This window comes from Ochotona curzoniae, unplaced genomic scaffold, assembly GCF_017591425.1.
Source record: "Ochotona curzoniae isolate NIBS_2020 unplaced genomic scaffold, NIBS_Ocur_1.0 contig_4612, whole genome shotgun sequence".
NCBI lineage: Eukaryota > Metazoa > Chordata > Mammalia > Lagomorpha > Ochotonidae > Ochotona > Ochotona curzoniae.
In genome coordinates, this window is record NW_024466343.1 from 15,897,970 (window position 1) to 15,921,106 (window position 23,137).

General features: G+C 39.3%; 1 protein-coding gene and 1 pseudogene across 1 annotated transcript in view; one reads left to right on the forward strand and one right to left on the reverse strand.

Annotated features, from left to right (window-relative positions):
• Positions 1 to 5,609: 5,609 nt before the first annotated feature.
• Positions 5,610 to 23,137, reverse strand: part of SELENOF (selenoprotein F) — a 32,996-nt gene continuing 15,468 nt past the window's right edge. Inside the window, exons 3-5 of the mRNA XM_040987392.1 lie at positions 12,351 to 12,414; positions 7,465 to 7,514; positions 5,610 to 6,474 (exon numbers count right to left, since the gene is read on the reverse strand). Coding sequence (XP_040843326.1) covers positions 6,343 to 6,474; positions 7,465 to 7,514; positions 12,351 to 12,414 — 246 coding nt within the window. The 3' untranslated portion in view covers positions 5,610 to 6,342. The remainder of the gene's footprint in view (positions 6,475 to 7,464; positions 7,515 to 12,350; positions 12,415 to 23,137) is intronic.
• LOC121161014 lies at positions 17,020 to 17,674 on the forward strand (annotated as a pseudogene).

The window sequence follows — 23,137 nt, forward strand, 5'->3', positions numbered from 1 at the left end:
AAAGACCAATAGCTCTGTTAAAAAAGATTACATTAATTTGACAAGAGGTATTTCTTCTAGAGCTTTACCAGTTTATTACCAGGTGGCTTTTTCACGGTTTGCAAATCAGCCATGAAACATAATTTTTTTTTTTCTGGTATTGTTTTGCCTTTTGATACTTTTGAATGAATCAACATCATTGTTTAAATTCAGGAGTTGGATTTCCAGTAAGAGTGAAATTCGGCTAGTGTGTCAGTCTTACGACTGAAATCTGCAGGAAGATTTGCATTTTGGTCAACAGGGTCAAAATGCAGGTGGTGTTCCTGTTTGTCTTGAGACAGAATCCTTTTACTTCGGGAAACTTCAGTTTTTGTTTTTAAGGTTCTTAACTGATTGGAAGGAACCCACCCTCATTATAGAGGCAACCTGCTTTACCTAATATCTATTGATTACATGTGTTAATCAAATCCAGTAAGTATCTTAACAACAAGTACACTAATGGTTGACCAAAAGACTGGAGACTACAGATCAGTCAAGTTGAAACATCACAAAAAGGAATGCTGAACTGTTAAAAAACAAACCATTGTACTCATGAATATGATATTCATGTATATCAATTACAGAGAAGGTGACTAAGTATACAGACTTAATTTATGCAGGGATAGTTGGTAGGTGTTCTATATCTGCTCCACTTTAAGATTGAGGTCTTGGGCATGGTGTGATAGTCTATTGGCTAAATACTCGCATGCCCGGGATCCCATATGGGTGCCATTTCCTGTCTCAGCTGCTCCGCTTTCCATCCAGTTCCCTGCTTGTGGCCTGGGAAAGCAGTCGATGATAAGCCTAATGCCTTGGGACTCTGCACCCATGAGGGAGATGTGAAGGAAGCTCTTGGCTTCGGATCGATTCAGCTCCAGCTGCGACCACTTAGGGAGTGAGCCACTGGGCGTTCGTCTTTCTGTCTCTCCTTCTTTCTGTAAATCTGATTTTCCAATAAAAATAAATATTAAAAAAAAGAGAAGGTCTTAAGTGATGCTAATTTAGAGACATTTGTGTTGCACAAAAAATGGCCCTAGCAATACAAAGGTGATGATGTTGCTTTGTCTTAATTTGAAATCTTGGAGTTTCTATTCCTGTGTATATCACTAGAGTCTAACAAAAAGATTTGGAGCTACATGTAACAAAGATTTTTTTTTAAAGATTTATTTATTTAGTTTTATTACAAAGTCAGATATACAGAGAGGAGGAGAGACAGAGCAAGATTTTCCGTCCGATGATTCATTCCCCAAACGACCACAATGGCCGGTGCTGCGTTGATCCGAAGCCGGGAACTAGGAACCTCCTCCGGGTTTCCCACGCTGGTGCAGGGTCCCAAAGCTCTGGGCTGTCCTCAACTGCTTTCCCAGGCCACAAGCAGGGAGCTGGATGGGAAGTGGGGCTGCCGGGAGAGAACCAGTGCCCATATGGGATTCCGGCACGTTCAAGGCGAGGACTTTAGCCACTAGGCCACACCGCTGGGCACAAACAAAGATTTTTTTTAAAGATTTATTTTTATTATTTTTTTACTGGAAAGGCAGATATACAGAGAGGAGAGACAGAGAGGAAGATCTTCCGTCCGATGATTCACTCCCCAAGTGAGCGCAACGGCCGATACTAAGCCGATCTGAAGCCAGGAGCCTCTTCTGGGTCTCCCACGCGGGTGCAGGGTCCCAAAGCTCTGGGCCGTCCTCGACTGCTCTCCCGGGCCACAGGCAGGGAGCTGGAAGGGAAGCGGGGCTGCCGGGATAGAACCGGCGCCCATATGGGATCCCGGGTGTGCAAGGTGAGGACCTTAACCACTGTGCCACTGCGCTGGGCCCCAAATATTCTTCAAAGAGCTTTAAAAATAAGCCTGGAGTGGTGAAATTCCAAGACAAAGATACTACAAAAAGTCACTCACACATTCTGGGTGGCAGGTAAGTGCAGGAACATAAAAACATGGATCTGTAATTCTTCTAATACTCTTCCCCTGAGACTGTTTCTTTCCCCTGAATCTGGTTGGGATTTATTGACATGTAGAAGATGGCTTTAGTGATACCATGGTACTTTTGGGCCCAGGCCTCGAGCGATTGGCAGCTCCCATGTTTTGGAGATTCTCTTTGAGGTCGGAGCTCACTTGTTGCCGCCTGCTCTGGGGACTACAGTTTTGCCTCTACTCCTGCTTCTTCATCACCATCCTGGACCTGCGGCAGCTTCATGGCAGTTGCCCTCTTTGCCCCTTGCCATTTCAAGAGCACAGCCAAGTACTATAAGGAAGCCTTCCTGGTGAGTGGCCATGAGGCTGAAGCAGAGGAGGGTGAGGGCAGAGGGTTGGAGAGAATGGCCCATGAGATTGGAATACAAGTTCAGCTTTCTGTTCTCTTACCTGTGCAGCGAGATGCCTCCCCTGAAGATCCCAGTTACAGAACGCGCGTTGATGTCAGAAACACTCCAATGTCACCCTGTCCAGACTATTCCCTCCTTGTGACTAGGCTTCCTTCCCATGTGCAGTGTTCTGGGTGACACACAGTGAGCTCTTGGTCCCAGTCAGTTTGTGGCCTTGTGCAGTCTACTCGCTCTTTAGTCCCAGGGCCGATATTTTTAAAGGGAAATAATTTTTGTCCCTGCTGCACCCCTCCCCCATAATCCTAACTGGAGATAGATTTCTCAGTTATTAAGATATGAAGTGTTTGAACCTGGAAACTGTAGAAAGGAGCTTTCCGAAGTCTTCTTTGCTTTCCACTGGTCTACCAACAATCTCTCCTGATGGTGGAATGGATGCATTCAGCCATCAAACATGAAGGAAGAAGGCCATTTCTCCCATAATCTGGAGACAAGCTGCTGCTCTTGTCCTAACTGTAACACTCATAATTTAGGTCTGTACCCCTGAAAGACTGTCCATTATAAAAATGGCCTCAGACCTGTGGTTTATATTTAAAATTACAGGCTGAACTCCTAGGGACTGTTTTCAAGACCCTAGATGACTGTCATGGAAGATTTGAAACATTGAGGAAAACATTTTAGAATCATGAGTAAAAATGGGCTGACCTGTTGACATCAGTGGAGACACAGCTGTAGTCGTCCTTTTGCTACCCTTGGCCTTTTGAGGCTATTACTGATATCATAATACTCCACACTGAATCTTATAAACTCTCCCCCCTGGCCCAGGATGCTGAAGGGACACAAACCTCTTATGGGGAAGATAACAAGTGACTATGGAAGAAGTTGTTTCCACCACAAGAATCCAGAAAAATGACAGGGAGGGGGCAGCAGACCAGTGAACAGGGTGGTCTTGGCTCATCAGTTAGTCTCTCTGGACCCATTTTCTTTCCAGCAAAAGCAAAATAGCACTAGATATCCATGATTTTTTCCAGTGCACATTCCATAATCCTCCTGAGTTTGGTGATCAGCCAATCAAAGGGTAGTTTCCGTGCTGACACTTCCAGGTGATACAGGCAAGGAGAACCTTTTGTTTGTGATCACTGAATGATCAAATCAAATTCACAAATGCATACGAATTTATTAAGGAGAGCTTCAACTCAGTCTGCCTTCTAATGGAGAACTGAGGCTGTGTGCCTGTTTCACTTGCTATTTCCATACCCTGGCCAGTGCTGGAGAAGGCACCTGGAGGTGCGGTGATGGGAAATTCAAAAATGCACCAGTCAGTGTGATCACTGTGCCTCTGGGTAGCAGGTACATCAGAACTGTATCACTGTTCTTTGAGGTGCTGTAAAAATGTTATCTGTGGCAAAGGTTTGGCCTAGAGGCCAGTACCCAGGTTCTTTATTAGAGAATGTGCCAGAACCCAGCTTTGGCCTAGCCCTGACTTGCACTGAGGAGGTAGACTGGCATACAGAAGCTCCCAATAATTTTTTTTTAAGATTTATTTATTCTTATTGAAGGGCGTATTTACAGAGAAGGAGATACAGAGAGAAAGATCTTCTGTTTTGGTTCACTCCCCAGGTGGCTGCAACAGCCAGAGCTGAGCTGGTCCAGAGCCAGGAGCCAGGAGTTTCTTCTAGGTCTCCCATGCAGATGCAAGGTCTCAAGGCTTTGGGCCATCCTCTACTGCTTTCCCAGGCCACAAGCAGGGAGCAGGATGGGAAGAGGAGCAGCTGGGCATGAATTGACACCTATATGGGATCCTGGCACATGCAAGGCAAGGATTCAGACAATAGGCTATCACACTGAGACCAATAAATTTTTTTTGTTGTTGTTAAGAAAAGTGTTATGTAAGGAACTATTTGGATTTGAGTAGTCTGAAAGTTGATTTGTTGGTAAACTCTGCCTTGTTCTCCAGTGCCTGAAGGCTACCTTTGGAAACAGCATTCATTATTGAGAGGGATACATTTTCCCTCATTAAGATGTTCCTTTACCTAATGACTAGTGTTAAGTAGTACATGTTTTAGCCACCAACAGGGGAAAATAAACAAAGACTAAAGAATTTCACTACATCTTTAAAAATTAGGTTGGGGGTCAATTTCTATTTCATGTGTTTTAGGCAGCTGGCGAAACGCAGGCATCAGATGCCGTAAGGAGGCCCAATAATGAGAAAAGACTGACGGCCAGTAGCAGTTTCCCACCGTGGAGTGACTTACTCAGAAGAGCATGGCGAGGTCTGCTGAGCTGCGCCAGCTGACTTTGTGGGTGTCCTTTTTGGCTCATACTTTGGCTTTTGCCAAATTCTGAACTTTGGAGATGACTGTTTTAAGTTGTGAGTAATGCAATTTTGGCAGAGAAAGCAAAGTTATAAATATCAAATCACTATTCTATGTCTATATGGATTTGACTAAATGTAAATAAATGGCAGAATTTAGCCAGAAAATGGTACTTTTATGTAAGTATTTTATGTTTCTTTCTTGGTGATCAGCAGTTTTGTTTTCTTAAAAAGCCATTCTTTGATTGCAATTGGCAAGAAATAGTTGGAAGTGGCTGATTAATTTGAACTTCCCAATTAAAGCACAGGACTTGGTAAGAATCCCTTTATTCCAGCTTGAGGATTTGAAGCTCTGGATACTCCAGGGCTCTTCAGCATCTTTGATCTTGCACAATAACTTCAATACAACAGTCTTTTAGTTCTCTTTCCAGGTTGTTCTTTTCAAATTCCAATGCCAGATACTCATTTAACTGGCTCTTCCTGTCCAGAAACCAATCTAATTAATTTTCTATGCCAACCTCAGGTTCGAAGTTTCATCCTTCAATCCCACTATTCTTCTGCATGTGGCGGTAACTCTGTTCCTACTGATTTTTCTTTAAAAAATTCTTTTCCCCCACTGTCAACAATTGGCTTAGGCTTCCTCTTGTTCTTTACTTGTAATAATCATCACGGCTTACTGGCATATTAGTCAGGCCTGATACTATCAAAATGATGGTCCTTTTCCATTGCTATGCATGATCCAAGATCCATATGCCAGGATTTCTTATAATACCGTGATTAGCCAAATTAGCCAAGTTTACTTATTTATTCATTATGATGCTGGCTTTAACAGAAACTGCTGGTAAAAACAGCCAGTCTCTGAGACATTCTGCAAACCTCTGATAAATTATGTTTAAAGAATTTCAGGTTATTACGAAACATGAAAGCACAAACCATAAAAATTTCCAACTTATGGATTTTTCAAAGTTTTTATTTATGTTTTGGTCTTACAAACGATTTTTTAAATGTATTTTTCTGTAAGGAATGTAAAAACACAAAAATCTGCCAAATATCAGATTCACACAAATCCTCAGAAAGGTTTTCTGTGTGGTCTTCACTGACGCAAATTTTTGTGAATGCTTCACCCTTACTGTTGAATCTCCAATCTGTTTCATAATAACGAAGCTACAATGTTTTTAATGCAATACATACATTATACAATACAAACAACATTTCTAAGAAAAGGAAATCTAGGCATTATTAAAAAAAATATGAGCAGCTTGGAGAAGCAGGCAAAATGTCGAGGCTTGGTATGTCTTATTTGCTCTGTGGTTTTCTGTCATTACTTTTCAAAAGAACACACAGCCATGAGGCACAATAATCATCTTCCTTAATAATCTCCCCAATTTAAAAATCCGCTGTTCACAAAACTGGACCAATTATCACAAACTCTCATTTGCATAATTAACCACAAGCCTGTTACAAAGCATTTCATTAGTGGTATCAACAAATGCAGGAGGACAGAAATCTATAAAAAAAGAAAAAAGGGTTCTGGAGAGCTTGCTAACTCCACAGATATGCCACTTCAACTTCTACCTAGATGTTTAATGCCCTGCAGAAAATAGCCTGAACCAGGGAAGGAAGTGCAACATATTTTCTAGGTGCTGGAGTGTTTCATTTGATAACAATGGAGAAAAATCAAGTAACATTTATATGCGCTCCAACTTTTCACTCAGGAATTCTTCCACGCTGTCTGTGTTCCACTTGAGGATGCTGAGTTCTTCAGCAATGTTCCCGTTGTCATCCAAAAGCTTTAGCACAGGGTCTGACCCACGGACATACTAGCAAACAAGAGGGACACAGTCAGTATTGGCTGCTTAGGCACAGTTTCCCAGCTCTGACCAAGGTCAAGAGGGCTTACTTAAGTATGACAGTAATTTTTTTTTTTTAAAAAAAGCTTTTAGACATAACATCACAAACCAGTTAGTCTCAAAGGAAGTCTTTTTAGAAAGACCTAAATGGAATTTCATAAGAAAATGAGAAAAAGTTGTACTTTACTTCAAAAGAGAAAAAAACCACCATTAAAATAATTCATTTAAGATCTAAGACTGTTATTGAATGTAACATTTACGGTATACTTATTTAATAGTCAAATTAAAATGAACTTCAAATCCAATGGAGATTAACAATAGGGAACAATGGTGAAAGGAATGTTTAAAAAGTTTATGAAAATACATGGTATCAAAAAACTACACAGGGATTTAAAAAATATTTTGCACCAAAATAAACTGGTGTTTTTATTTTTCATGAGCTTTTAAGGTATTCCCATTTAGGAACAATTACTTATTTACTTTCATCTGCTAGGAAGGCAAAGAAGCAAAGGGAGAGAGAAAGATGGAAAGGGAGGGGCAAGAGAAAGAGCCAAGGGCCCAAGCCGCTGGGGTGCCACCTACTACCTGCTAGGGTGCAATAGGAGCAGGCTGCATGGAGAGAAGACTTCGTGGATACATGGTATTATGCATTTGGGAATACACCACAGGACAAGGTGGAAACCCTAATGCAATTACAGAGTGTAATTAATAATGTTGTATCTACACGGGTTCTTCAGTTGTAACAAATGTATCCTATAAATTCAAGATGTTGTAACAGGAAACAGGGTTAGGGTGTGTGCCCTCTAGCACACAGATACACTACTTTCTATTCAATTCTTCTGTAAACCAAAAAAGCTCTTCTATAAAATATTAAATAATTATTTATTCAAATATTTCTTTTACTTAAGAAACAAATAAATACATACCAGAAGAAAAGAGATTCCGTTACCATTTTCTTACCTTGATTTGTAGTCCTCTGAACAGTTTGGGCTTATCACTCCTGACAAAAGCTTACGAGAGAAAAAAGATTTAAGTTGTTGCTTTCCAAATTTTAGCTAGATGCCAAGATCAATACACAAAATAGAAACAAACTTAACAGAAAATATTACATCCTATATTAAAAAAACTTCAAACATGTATGAATAAATGGATAGATATGCCATATTTTTTGATGGGAATATTAAATATTTTGAGAGTTAATTGTTTTAAATTTCCCAAACCCCTAATTCCAATGGAATTGGGGCTTGACAAAACAATACTACAGCACAGCTGTAAGAGAAAAGTGAAAGAGCAGTCGAAGCAGATTTTAAAAAGTAAACTATGGGATGGTGGGATTTGTTCTGCTATAGAATATGCCAAATGTATACACATTTTAAATTAATTCAGCAGATCCTTATCAAATATTTATTATATGACACAGAGCATAAATAAACCTATATAAAACAGATGACATTCTAAAGAAGCTTATAGTCTAGTAAGGTATAACTATGATAAATAAATAATGTTAAAAAAATAAAGTGCTAAAAAAAAGTTCAGGGAACCACCACAATTTACAGCATAAAGAACTTAAATAACCACATCCCGAGTGAGAAACAGAGAAAAGAATTCTACAGGTAGATGGGAGAGGGATTTCACTGAGGGTGTGTACAGATATCTCCTTCCTCATGGGCATACAGCCAAATGAACCACAAGGCTTAAAACACACATATCTTTGACATCTATAGGTGTTTATGTGCAGGAAATAACTAATACTAAGGTAATTATGATAAATAAGCCAAAAATTGGAAAACAATCTAAATATGTAAAAGGCTGTTGATCAAATTTACATGTATATTATCAAATATAGCCAACCATTAAAAATTATAGCCTGGATGCGGATGTAGTTTAACAGCAATGAATGCCAACCCATCCCACCCCACCCCCTCTGTAGACAGGAGGAAAAAAAAAAATCAAACATTTAATATACTGTTTTTCTCCACACGTTGACACTCCTCACCCACATGGGCATGCTATCCTCTTAACTATATAAACAATAAAAAATAAAATAAACATTTAAATAATGAAACAAATAAATCAGAGGCCCACATGGGGATGCAACCCTCTGAACTATGCAATCAATAATAAAAATACAATAAAAATTATTTGAAAACTATATTGGTCTATAGTTAATGATATCGAAGTAAATTACCATGCTGAAGAAGCACATTATAGATTGTTTGGCTTCCCGCAGTTGTTAAAAAAAGATATAAAAAAGTCTAGATGCACTAAATGAAATCTTTAAAAATATTAAGTGAAAAAATACTAAATACCAACCACAATTTATATAATGGTTCAAAAATATTATTATGATGTCACTAAAAGGTTTCATCTAAGACACAGGATTCTTGGGAAGTTTCAAATGAATGATTAGCCAGCATGGAAGTATAGTAAGGTAAAGCCAACTCCAGTGATGCTAGCATCCTATATGTTTGCTAGTTTGAATCCAAGCTGCTTCACTTCTGACCCAGCTTCCTGTTAATGGACCTAGGAGGAAGCAGAGTGAGGCCTCAGTGCTCGGCTTCCTGCCACCGAAGTGGCAGGATGGAGCTCTAGGCTCCTGGCTTTAGCACGATCCAGCACTGACTGCTGTAGCCATTTGGGGAGTAAATTCAGTACACGAATGCATCTGTTTCCACAAATATTTGAATTCCTCTAAATGCCAGGTGTGTAGTATTAGGAAGATTAAAGGCTCATTTATTCATTTAAAAGGCACAGTGACAGAAATCTCCACCTGCTTACTTACTACCAAAATTGACGCAAGAGCAAGATCTCGGCTAGGAAGACAGGTGTGTCAGGGGCCCAAAGACATGGGCCAACTTCTGCCTTCCCAGGCACACTAACAGGACGACAAATTGAAAGCAGAACAGCTGGGACTCAAACTGGCACTATCACGTGGCATGTTGACTTCTCAAGTGGTAGATTAACCTGATGCATCCCAATTCTGGTCCCTCTCAGTATATTAATGATTAAAAATCTTAAAATTCTGTACTTTAAAGTATTCCTAGTTTGGTAGGGAAACAGTGGTATGGCAAATATTTTTCAATGTCATTTGGGATTTACTAATGCAGCATATAAAGGATAAAAAATTCCACCCAAAGGCTACCCAAAATCATGCTGAAATTATATTTCGAATGAATAAAAATCTGTCACCAAGAACTGGCAAGAGGCACCAAGTTAAGACAATTCAGTGTGTGCAGAGACAAGTCAGTGGCAGTTCCCTGAATTCTGCATGAACCAGAGGTATGAACCTAGGTATGAGGGACTACATGATTGTAGATTTTATGTATGTGATGTTGTTAACCATTCTGTATGGGATAGAGGACCATAAAGGACTTTCAGTAAAAGCATAATATACTCAGGTATGTCTTTTTTGCAGTTGTGTGGAAGAAGCACTACAGTAAGGAAAGGATACAAAGACAGGAACACCAGCTAACAAGTAACCAATCTTTTGAATAAAGATATTTAAAGGCTCAATTAAAAGCACAGAGAAAAGGAAGGAAATAAGATATGAAGGTTATTAAACAGGAAAACACGTACAACTTGGTGAGTAATTGCGTATAAAGTGTGGAAGATTAATCGTGATTCTTGTGTTTCATGCTTCATGCTTTCGCCTGACAATGCTGCCATTTGTGGAAACAGGAAAAGGATGTAAATTACCAGAGAAGAGAATCGATTCAGGTTTTAGACAAGCTGTGTTTAAAGGCTTTGCACTAAAAATGTGGCGTACAATCTCAAAACTATCAGAAGCAGCAAGTCTTAGGGCCCATGAGAAATGTACAGAATTGAAATTAAAAGTTTTAAATCATTTTCCTATTACAGATTATATCAAGCATGGAAAAGAATACATGGAAATACACGCATACAGTTTAAAGACAATGAATGTTTCTTTGTACATGGTACCCAAAATGAAAACAAAACACTGCAAAGCCATGAGGCGTCTATGTGTTCCTTTACTCTTCCTCTTATAGATATATGTATCTATGATTCCAAACTTGTTAATCCCTTGTTTGCTGTTCCTTATGGTCATTACCAATTGTGCGTTGCTAATCATTTAGTTCAGATTGCTTTTTAACTTCACATAAATTAGAATATACTGTACATATTCTTCCATACAAATCTTCAGTATTACACTCCATAGTTTAATAAGATTGCCTGATGACTCATGTCTGTACCAGTTATGGAAGTATCCAAAGGGAGTCAGAAACATGGTATTTAGTGGCACGCCCTGGTGTTGTGGTTAAGATGCTGCTTAGAATGTCTGATCTCTATCAGAATGTCTGAGTTTGAGTTCCAGCTCTGTTTCCAACTCCTTTAGAACTCATTAGGTTCCTGCTAATACTCAGCCTGGAAGGCAGCAGGAGACAGTTCCCTATCATCAACTGGGAGATAACCGAGTGGACTCCTAGCTTGTGGTTTCAGCTTGGCCAAGCCCTGGCTATTGGGGACAATAGGAAATGAACTAATAGATGGAAAGTTCTATGACTCTCTCTTAAAAGAAAAAAATAATTCTGTGAAAAGTAATCCAACATCAATTCTTGAGAACATGAAAAGAAAATTTGAAGACTCTGACTAAAAGTAACATTTGAAGGAGGGTAGTAGAAGAGAAGCTAGGAAAGAAGAATAAAAAATATTAGAAGGAAGTAACTAAGACATAATAGAGTTGTACAAGTAAAGGGAAGAAAGTTTCAAATGCTGGGGAGTGAAGTAAGATTGGTCTATGAGGAGGTAAGTTGGCACCAAGAGAAGCCAGGTTGTAGAGTTAGGTGAGCAAGTAGAGGCAGACACAGAAGAGAATTTTGCTAACTATGAGACAGACTATAGTTATAATATATATACTGGATTTCAAATATTGCTAAAAAACATGGCCAGTAAGGGAACAAGTAAATGCATTCACCAAAGAAACAAAACTTGTAACAGTAAAAACTACCATTTAACATCCTCGGTACTAAACAGTACTTGATCTGCAGTCAAGCATTCAGTTAACACATTTAGAACAGAGTGTGATTTATTCTGTATTTGCCAATGCCAGACTTATACGAAGTAACGTATACATTGCTTAATCTTCAAAACAGTCCTATTCAGACAGGGTGCTGTGGCATAGGTTAATGGGCTGCCTGGCATGCCCATATCCATGTTTCAGTGCCCATCTACTTCACTTTCAGTCTAGCTGCTGCTGAAGCACTTGAGGCCGTAGAGGAAGCCCAGCTACTTGAGCCCTGGTTCCTAGCTCCTAGATTTGGTCTGTTCAGTCCTGGTTGTTGCAGGTATTTGAAAGGTGAACCAACGGATGGGAGAGCTTCCTCTCTTATTTCACCTTATCCTTTAACCCCACAGCTCCATTAAATGAACAATCATAATTAAAAAATGAAACCTCCTGCTAATCTCAATACTACATTAAATTCACAAATTATCTGCCACATCTGAAGGTTTGAGATTTAACATGGACTAGCCTGACGACATGTGTTTGCTTATGGTAAAGTAACTAAGTCTTTATCAATGACTATAAAAGTATCTCCACAAAAAATAAAGTGAAAAAAATTCTTACTCTGGAAACATTTAATGAAATGTTGATTTTATTTACCTTTCTGAGTTTCTTTTTAAAAAAATTTATATAAAGTGAACAAATTTCACATATATGATGATACAGATTTAGGAGCAGGGTGACACCTGCCACCCTACCCTGCCTCTAGCCTACATTGCCCACCCATCTTCCTCCTTTGCTATCTTCCTCTCATTCTCTACTAAATTTTACAGTGGCATATTTTTAGTGAGATTTTAATTTTAAATGATTAGATTTTACTACATACCTTGGACTTGAGGGAACCTCCCCAATTTTCATCCACAGACTTCAAGAATGGCTCCTGCATATAGCTACAAAAGGGGAAAAAGAATTAAGAAAACCAGCATAAACCTTAAAATATATTTATAACGTAAATGAAACATTCATAAGATAAATCTTACAGTTAAGTACATAATGTAGATAAGAATAATATCAGAGATGGATAGGACTATGCAGCTGCAGACCAAGCGAACTGAGGAAATGGCAGCCCACACAGTCAACCCTCTTAGCAGGTTTATAATGTATGGCCAATTGAAGCACAAAAATGTTCAATGAAAAACTCTAGAAATAAACATTTGTAAGTTTTAAGTTTACACTGCTCTGAGATGAAATCTCCAGTGGTTACTCAGTCTACTGGGACATATGTCATCTCTTTGTTGTGTATATCATGTTGCCATTTACTAGCCTCCTGGGTTATCAGACTGACTGCGTGGTACTGCAATATTTGTGTTAAACATTATTTTACTTAATAATGACCCCAAACCACAAGAGGAGGACGTAAGACTCAACAATGAAGTATATTATTTTTAGCATGCCAGACTAGGTGCAGGGAATATATCTATCTATCGCAGACAGATACTCAATGAGAATTATTTCTTGTTGCTTTTACTATTAAGTGATTCTCTTTCAAAATTAAAGACCCAATAGCTTTTAAGAGTGATTAATATTTTTGGTATTACATAAAGATATTATAGGAAAATCAGTAAAACATAATCATGAAGAACTCAAATGCAAGTATTTTCTTTTAATGAAATTCAGCTGAAGTAGATTCAATGGCAAGTACTACTTTTCCAGCTATAGAATCTGACATTCTCAGCCGAGCTGGATTCCCTGGTAAACATCACCTTTCGCAGCTCTAGAAGCTGCGCATTCTCTTTATAGACAGCATATACTTGGACTATAACTACATTTGGGAATATACGTCCTAAAAACAACCGTGGGAAATGCTGTAATCCCAAGAGAAGGCCAACAATGTAAGGAACAGCCCACACCCATTTCATTTGTTCTCAGCTTTTCGATTCCTTTTTTGTAGAAATATGAGTTAAAGATGGACTTAATCACATAACCAGGCATATTCATTAAAGTACCATGGAAAATTTTACCAGAAAGCACAAAATAGAAATTTAAAAATTACTTAACTCAATCTACTCAAAAGACACTGAATTTTTGGTGATTCTTGGCCACATCAAGAATTACGGTTTTGAGGGCCACAAGCCGTTTTGAGTTCTCACAGAATTTTTCTTTAATGAAGGGTGTTCGGAGCAGGGGTTTGTCCTAGCGGAGAAAATGCTAGTAAGATGCCTCTATCCCATACCGGAGTGCCTGACATTGACTAGAACAGACTGGGAGATATCAGGTGATGGCTCAAGCAGAAGGTCCCTCACCCACGGCCGTGACCTGTACCGAGTTTCTGGTTTCTAGCTTTAGCCTAGCTTATTCCAAGACCTTATAATAGCATTTGGGAGTAAACCACCAGCTGGGAGCTCACTCCCTACTTCTTAAAAAAAAAAAAACCCAGTAAGAAAATGTGTAAACAATGGTCTCACCCACTATCCCCTGACCCTCGACCCTTCCCACTATGTAAACATCATCAATGATAAAATTGAAAAAATTAAAAAGTCATAAAAAAGTCAATAAACAATAAAGCAAAAAAAAAAAAAAATAATGGGTACAGCATGGTGGCCTAGTGGCTAAATCCTCACCTTGTATGTGCCAGGATGCCATATGGACACCAGTTCTAATTCCAGCAGTCCCGCTTCCTATCCAGCTCCCTGCTTGCGGCCTGGGAAAGCAGTTGAGGACAGCCCAAAGCTTTGCAGCCACCAGCGTGGAAGACCTGGAGGAAGTTCCTGGCCCCAGATCTGCGCAGCACTGGCCGCTGCAGTCGCTAAGTGAGTGAATCATCGGACGGAAGATCTTGCTCTCTGTCTCTCCTCCTCTCTGTATATCTGACTTTGCAATAAAAATAAATCTTTAAAAAAAGTAAGATTGCATTGACTTAATTTTACACAGTAAATTGTTTCTGACCAAGGCTTGGGTAATTTTGGCTGGACAACTATGAAAAGAATAAAAAACTGAAACATGTGTTTATTTGATAGGCAGAATTACAGAGAAGACAGATCTCAAATGTTTGTTCACTCTCCAAAGCCTATAACAATGGGGGCTGGGCTAGGATGAAGCCAGGAATCTAGATAGAACTCCACGATCTCCCAACGTGGGTGGCAGGGCCCAAGCACTTGGCCCATCTTCTGCTCTTGATAAGTGGAGCAGACAGGATTCAAACTGACAGTCTGATATGCAATGCTGGTGTTGCAAACAGCTGTTTAACCTCCTATGCCACAATTTGGGCCCCATGAAAGAAAAACAAAGGGCTAATGAATTCACCAATTAGCTAATGAAGAGATATTTAACATGACTAATCATTATGGAAATGCATATGAAAAGCGTAATAAGACACCACTTTATACCCATTTCGATGGCAATTATCAAAAATCAGAAAGCAAGCAGTACAGAGAATGTGGACAAACTGGAATCCTTGGGTACTGCTATTAGAAATGTGAAGTGGTGCAGTGGTTATGGAGAACCGAATGATTTCTTAAAAAATTAAAGCCATGGGCCCAGTGTGCTAACCTAGTAGCTGGGGTCCTTGCCTTGCACGTGACAGGGTCCCACATGGGCACTGGTTCTAATCCCCATTACCCACTTCCCATCCAGATCCCTGCTTGTGGCCTGGGGATGGTCCAAGGCCTTGGGGCCTGGTACCCGCTGGACGATCCAGAGGCTCCTGGCTCTGGATTGGCTCAGTTCTGGCTGTTGCTGCCACTTGGGGAGTGAGTCATCCAATGGAGGGTCTTTCCCTCTGTCTCTCCTCCTCTCTGTATATCTGACTATCCAATAAAAAGAAATATTTTTAAAAAAATTAAAGTCAATTATCATATGAGCTGTACTGTTTGTTTGTCTAAAGTAGTAGAGACTCAAGGGCCTGGCGTGGTGGCGCAGTGGTTAAGGTCCTCGCCTTGCACGCCCAGGATCCCATATGGGCGCCGGTTCTAATCCCGGCAGCCCCGCTTCCCATCCAGCTCCCTGCCTGTGGCCTGGGAAAGCAGGACGGCCCAAAGCTTTGGGATCCTGCACCCGTGTGGGGGACCCGGAAGAGGCTCCTGGCTTCGGATCGGCATAGTATCGGCCGTTGCTCTCACTTGGGGAGTGAATCATCGGATGGAAGATCTTCCTCTCTGTCTTTCCTCTCTGTATATCTGCCTTTCCAATAAAAAAAGAAAGAAGTAGAGACTCAAACACTTGCACATCTATGTACATGGCATCATTCAGAATAGTCAAAATATGGAAGTAACTCAGGGTCCAAAAATAGTGTAGGGATAAACAAAAATTTATTCAGCTTTAATTAGGAAGAAAATTCTGACACATTACAACACAAACGAATCCTGATGACATTTTGTTAAGTGAAATAAGGAGGTGGCAGGAGGTTGCCTGATTCCACTTATCCCAAGTAGGGTAGACAAAGTCATACACAGAAAATAGGATGGCGGTTATCAGAGTAGACAGGAATGGGGAGGTAATGTTTAATGTGCATGGCACTGCAGTCTGGGAAGATGAGAATAAAGAAAGTGATGGCAATAATATGAATGTACTTAATGTGTGAACCATACTTCACGGGTCAAAGAACACCATGTCACAGTACCACTCAGTTCTCAGACTTATATTTTATCCATGATTCCTTGGAACACCTTATATAACGCTATTCTCCATACAACTGTTGCCCAACAGTCTTCATTGCCACAGTATATGTGGACAACGGTAATGACTATAGGGCGCATGGGGTCAAAGGGAAAGCTTCTTTACCCAGGGATGACAGGCCTGCTTACTTCAGACTCACTGACTCAAGGACTGAAAGATTTACTTGTCCTAGAATACTTATGACCCAATCATAGAAAACACCTTACTGCACAAAGGCATTAACAGATTAATTAAAAAATATTAGAAGTCAACTTTTAATGAGGAGGCAGCTTAGATGTGAACTTGTCCAGGCAAATTTTTGTGGACTTCTTAACACCAGCAAGGAAGGGACTTTCCTAGTAAACACCTACAGAGCTCTGCTCTCATGAAAATGCACTACAGATACAGTAACATCGCAAGAAGTTGATGGAAAATGGAATGAAGATATACTACACATTTTTCCACACACTTTGATGTGTTCTCATGATTTAGTCAATTACTTGGCTGTGGGAAGGAAATGTCTTAATTCATCCCCAGAAGTGGATACAGATGTTTTTAATGTTGTGCTGAACAGAGAATTATTAATTTAAAAAAATGAAATGTCTCTTCTTTCATTATATAAGTAAATAATTCAAGGTTTTGGTAGGGGTGATATTATAGTACAGCGGGTCAAACTGCCACCTGTAATGCCAGCATCCAATATGGGCACTGGTTCATGTCCCTGCTGCTGTATTTTCTAGCCAGCTCCTTGTTGATAATGTGGGAATGCAGTGGAGTGGGGTTGGGGGAAGCCTCAACCATAGACCACCCACCTGGGTAAAGTGGTGTGGTGACAGCATTCTCAGTAGAGAAGTACCAGAGACAGTTATGGTTAACTTGTTCGTTTATTAATAACCCAGCACATGTTGGCTGTACTTGCCCCCGTCACATGGCAGATCCTCACCTGTGCAGCCCTGGCCCTGGTCCTGACAGACCCCAATGACAGGCAGCCCTTGATGGCTGCTGTGGCAGAGCTGCCTGTGCTGAAGCTCACATTAGGCTGGTGCACCTAGGTCCCATTTCAGGAGTGATGGGTCATGGTGGTCTTCATGTATCATCTCCTGTGTTATAACTGCAAGGAATATGTAAAAGATCTCGAGAATCTCCAACAGCTTCACAAGAAAACAAATGTCACTTTTAAGGTGATTGGACAATCATCTGATCATTTTGAACCTTTCTGCAAGCTAAGAGGGAATTCTCACGAAATCTACATTGATCTTGATAGAAAAATTTGTAAGACTGAACGTGAAAAGAGATGAAGAAATTGTATGCTCAGGACAGAGCCCCCACAAAGTCCAATCTCCTTCTTGGAAGTCTCTAGAACCTGTGGTGAGCAGTGACTGACCTACTGTTTGTTTTTAAGGCAACCCAGCTCAGCAAGGTAGAGCCCTCATTTAGGTCCAGGTAACAACATTAATTTCAAACACTTCAATAAAAACAGGCTGGGTAAGAAGACCATAAATTGTTTTAGAGCTTGAGGAAGTTCAGCCTGTGAACTTCAGAAGCAGAGATTCTTAGTTCGGCATGTATGGATAAAGCAAACAGTGTTATCTGTTGACACTTCTATTCCCTCTCTGACAGCATTTTTGCTTAAGAACATCAGTTACGTATTAAATACTTGGGTGGAGGGAACCCCTCAGTTTTACCATTTTGGCAAACCACACTGGCAAATATTAATTCTCCAATACTACATTCTTCAAATTAAACTATTTTTGATTGCCTTCTATTGAACTGATAATGATTTTGTGCTTAAACAGCTTCACTGAGTTTAAAATTGTCTACTACATTATTTTTTCCTTCTACACTATTAAAATGCTATTTTTGTTTTTAATTCCTGTCTTGAGACTGGCAAGAAAAGTTGTAAAACATGCCAGGGAGTATCTTCCTTAATTTAAATTAGGCTCAAAAGAAGGTAAGACTACATTAGAGGTACCTTTCCACAAAAATATAATCAATGTTTCAGTAAAAAAAAAAGCTCAATGAAATTGTATAAAATAAAGTGAGAGGCATGGCATTAAGGTAGCTTAGTGGCTAAAGTCCTCGCCTTACATGCAGCTGGATCCCATATGGGTGCCTATTCATGTCCTGGCTGCTCCACTTCCCATCCAGCTCCTGTTTGTAGCCTGGGAAAGCAGTAGAGGACAGTTCAAAGCCTTGGGAACCTACATTCACATGGGAGACTAGAAAAAGCTCCTGGCTTCGGATCAGTTCAACTCTGGCCACTGAGGCCACTTGGGTAGTGAACCAGGGTGGAAGATCTTTCTCTCTGTCTCTCCTTCTCTCTGTAAATCTGACTTTCCAATAAAAATAAATATAAAAAATCAGAATTAAAAAAAAAAAATAAAAAAAATGTGTTAGGAGAAAATGTGTTAGGTGCTGAGGAAGTTGAATATCTACATAGAATAAAACTAGGTTTCTTTTATCATATACAAAAGTCATCGCAGAATGAACTGAAGACCTCAATGCAAGACTCGATATTATGAAACTTCCTGACAAACATACAGGGGAAATGCTTCAGGACATTAGTTAAGAAGGGTATTTTGGATCAGTCTTCAACAACACAGGAAACAAAGGCATGAACAGATGAGATTTTTTGTACTGGAGAATTGCTGCACAGCAAAGGAAACAATCAAGCATGAAAAGACAACCTATCACATGGAAGAATATATTTGTAAGTTACATATCTGAAAAGAAGTCAATAAACAGAACACATATGAGACGCCATAGGAAAAATATAACCTAAATAATCCAATTTTAAAAATATCTAAGTCTATTTTTTAGGCAAATTTTTCATCTCAGAGCTAGTGAGACACAGAAACAGAGCGAGCTTGTATCTGCTTGGTCACGTCCTAAATGCCAAAAAAGGGCCAGAATTAGTCCTGGCTGAAAGTGGAACTCAATCCGGTTCTCCCAAGTGCATGGCAAGAATTGAGCTGCCTGAACCATCATTCCTCCCAGGGGAAGCTGAAAACACGGATGAATTCAGGACTGATGGAAGACATGCGTGTCCTAATTGGCAACTTAATCACTAGACAAAATACTCCTTCCTAAACATCAAATTTTAAAAGATGACAGAGATGACAAACAGAAAGTGAATACTGCCAAAGAAATGCAAACCATAACTACAGTGAGCTATTACTTCTCTCCACTTAGAATGACTATTATCCAAAAGACAAAACAAGTTCTGGTGAGAATGTAGAGAATACTGGGAACACTGTCATTCATTCCTTTCCACTGTTCTAAAAATGTTCTAAAACATTCCTAAGGATCAGTAAAGAAATTTTAAAAATTATTTTGGCATTGGAGCTGTGTGGCATAACAAGATAAGTGGCTGATTGGGATCCTTGTATCCTGTATGGGAGTGCCGGTTCAACTTATAGCTGCCCTGCTTCTCATCCAGCTTTCTCTTACCATACCCGGGAGCAGCAATGTGATGGCTCAAATGTCTGGATCCTTCTCACTTATGTAGGAAACCCAGAGTTCCAGGCTTCTTGCTTGGGCCTGGAATAGCCTTGATGGTTGTAGGCATTTGCAGAATGACCCTGAGATAAAACACAGGTCTTTTTCTTCTCTCTCTTTGTAGTTCTGCTCTCCAACTTGATGAAAACAAACATTATTTAAAATTATATTTACGGGCCTGAAATTGTGGCCCAGAAGGCTGAGATGCTGCCAGTAGTGCTGGCTTCCTATATTGGAGTGCAGGTTGAAGTCCTGGGTGCTCTGTCCATTCCAGCTTCCCACTAATATTCCAGGGAAGGCAGTGGAAGATGATCTGAGCTTGGGTCTCTGTTTGCTGCGTGGGAGACATAAACCAGGTTTCTGATGTTTGCCTTTGGCCTGGCCCAGCTTTGGCTGCTGTGGTCATTTGGGAAATGAACCAGCAGACAGAAGATCTCTCTGTCTTTCAAATAAATAAATCTTACAAAGTTTATGAGAGGGAGAGGGACAGGAATAGGGAAGTGTTTGGGGGGGATAAGACATAAAAAGCAAAAACTCCATTCACTGATTCACTTTGCAAATGTATTCCACAGAGCCTTGCAATAACCTGGAGCCAGGAACACAATCAAGATTTTCCATGGAGGTAGCAGCAACCAATTTACCTGCATCAACATACCACTGCCTCTGAGGGTCTATATTAGCATGAAGCTGGAACCAGAAGGAGGGGCAGATACCCATCTGGTGACTAAGCCCCATCCTGTAGGTTGTATCAACCTAAATCTACCTCAGATCTGCTGCTTTTCATTTTCACTGGCAATATGCTGTTTTAAGCCTTGTATATTCCTCTTGGAAAAAGTAATCCACATGTTCTTGCAAAGATATTCCTCTTCTTCCTACCAACTATTGTTCACACCATCAAACTTACTAAAATACAGATCTGATATTTTATTGTTTATAATCCATTAATCTGTCCCTGTCTGTAGAATAAAGTTCAAATTCTGACCAAGGCACACAAGGCCCTATACATCACCCAGTTCCTGCTTAGCTAATCATGATCATCTTCAAAATCACCCAGCTGTTTGATTTAGCTCAAACGGCCATACTCTCTCATGGCTCCATGCCTTGTTAACCTTCCTTTATGCCAGAGGCTCTTTTCCCAATCATTATCCAACTCTTGGTGTCAATCCCTGTTTAAACAAACACCACCATTTACCTGACCTGTCAAATGGCCATGCAGCATTCTTATGGGTGCCATCATAACACATGATAACACATACACATATTCTGTTTAAAGCATATCACTTTGAATTTTTTATTTGAAAGGCAGGTGAATATACATGCACATGTGTGCGCGTACACACCCACGGAGAAAGTCACATGTGGGCCCAGGGGGTGGATTAGCAGGAAGTTGGGATCAGGAGAGGACTTGGGAATGAAATCCATGTGCTCTAACATTAGATGTGGACAATCCTAGTGGCATCTTAACCACTAGGTGAAACACCTGCCCCTGATTTCTTTAAAGATACCAATAGATTCGGAAATAATAAAAAAGTACAAAGGGCATAAAATAGTAGGTAAAATGCTTCTTTGTGTCTTATCTTCCACTCAGCATTTTTTAGTTCCTCCACTTATTATATCCATCATGTTGCACATGGTTATTTTTATAATTCTCACAATATACCAACTTACAAAGATTTACCGATTGTCCCCTTCTACTTTTTATTTATGTTTAATTCTTGTGGTGTTCACTTTCATAAGGTTAGGTATTATGTTTTCCTCAATTAACACAGAATATCCTGTGAGCCATATACCAACAGACTTGTAAAGGCTAGTGACTTTTAGCTTATTTTGGCATTTGTACAGAATTTCACACTAAAACACATTTAGTGTATAAATGGAAAGTTTGACTCTGATACAGGTATGTTTTGGACATTAAGTTATAAAGCAACCTGAATTTCTTAAATGGTTTCTTTTAAAATACTGCAATCTGCAAATCTGATAGAATGTTTTAATTTATTTAGACAGAAAATGATCCTACTGTGTAATACCAAAAAAGGACCTTTTCCCCCCCACAAATTAAGCAAATATAAAAAAAATAATGGATTAAATAGTAGTTTCAGCTCAATTAAATAACTTCATAAGGTCAATGTTAACGTTTTGATTTAGTATTTTTTAGTTGTTTGACTTTAGACAAAACCTAGTTGCCTCAATCAACTATGAAACGGGGAAATTGACAACATCTGCTGGGAACATTACTCAAACCACAGTGCTTGGAACAGTGCCTTCTTTCAGGAAGAACTTAAGATCAATGGCTATTACTATTAAGCACATATTTGTATGTTATTTAGTATTTTTGCTACAAGTGTCTTTGTGATACTTACATTGAATCTGAACAACTCCCAAATATTATCCATTCTTAAAAAATTCTTGGTCAATAATTTTACATTATAATTAGAACAATCTGCTAAAGATTTAAAAAATAATTTTGATGCTTCAGAAGAAATCAGTTTATGTATTGATACCACAGGCACATTATAAAGGCAAAGCTATTTTAAGCAACTGTGAAATTTCTTTCATGACTACAATTTCATGCACAGTTAGCTTAACCTCCATTTCATCTTTCTATGTTTTACACATCAGTAGCATTCTCTTTCTGATGGGGCAATGGTTAAAATTTGCCACTGTGTGGAATAATGCTGCTTAAGCTGACTTCTGAATTACTCTGAAATTGGTTACACAGTTTTCATGTATAATGGAAACAACCGCATGCTGTGATGCTTTTTAAATTGGAATTTTTTAAAAGTTATCTGAGTTAGTTAAGAATGTTTAGTTGGGCCCTAATGAATGCCAGATTTGCTAATATATTCTTGTGAAACAAGTCATGGCAGCTATTTAAAGTTTTTAGTTTTAAAGCATTTAAACATTATGGTAAACTGAAAAGTAAAGATTTGATAATCTAAAATAAAAGCTGGTAATGCAATTATTACTAAAATTGTTAACTAAGAATGCAAAGGGATTTTAAAGAGATCTGGTCTTCCATACTTATTTAACTTCTGACAGTAACTATGAAGTAAGTGTTATCATTAGTATTTTCAAGATAAGAGACAAATAGAGTTCAGGTTTAAAAACTTAGGGCTGTGGAATTAACAGACCTGATATGATCCCTAGGAAACATCGGATAGACTATTCCTTTGGTTTTCTTTTCTGCTAAATAAGACCAATAACTGTTATACTGTAACACTGGTGTAAGGATTAAATAAACACTCTGTATATAACCAGTGTAAATCTTGCAAAGGTGAGTCAAGGTGATCATGACAGAAGTGAGGACCCCAGTATTTGGCTAGCAGTTAAGACATCTCTCATACTGGAGAGTCTGGTTTCCAGTTCTTGCTCCGTTCTCAATTCCTGCTGATGCACAGAAGGCAGCAGGTAATGAAGTAAATTGGGATCAAAGCCTTAATCTCAATCCAGGTTTTACATCAACATGTACTGTATTCCATTTTTAATAAGGGCCTTTCAGTTTTCACAACAGGCTTGTCCTAA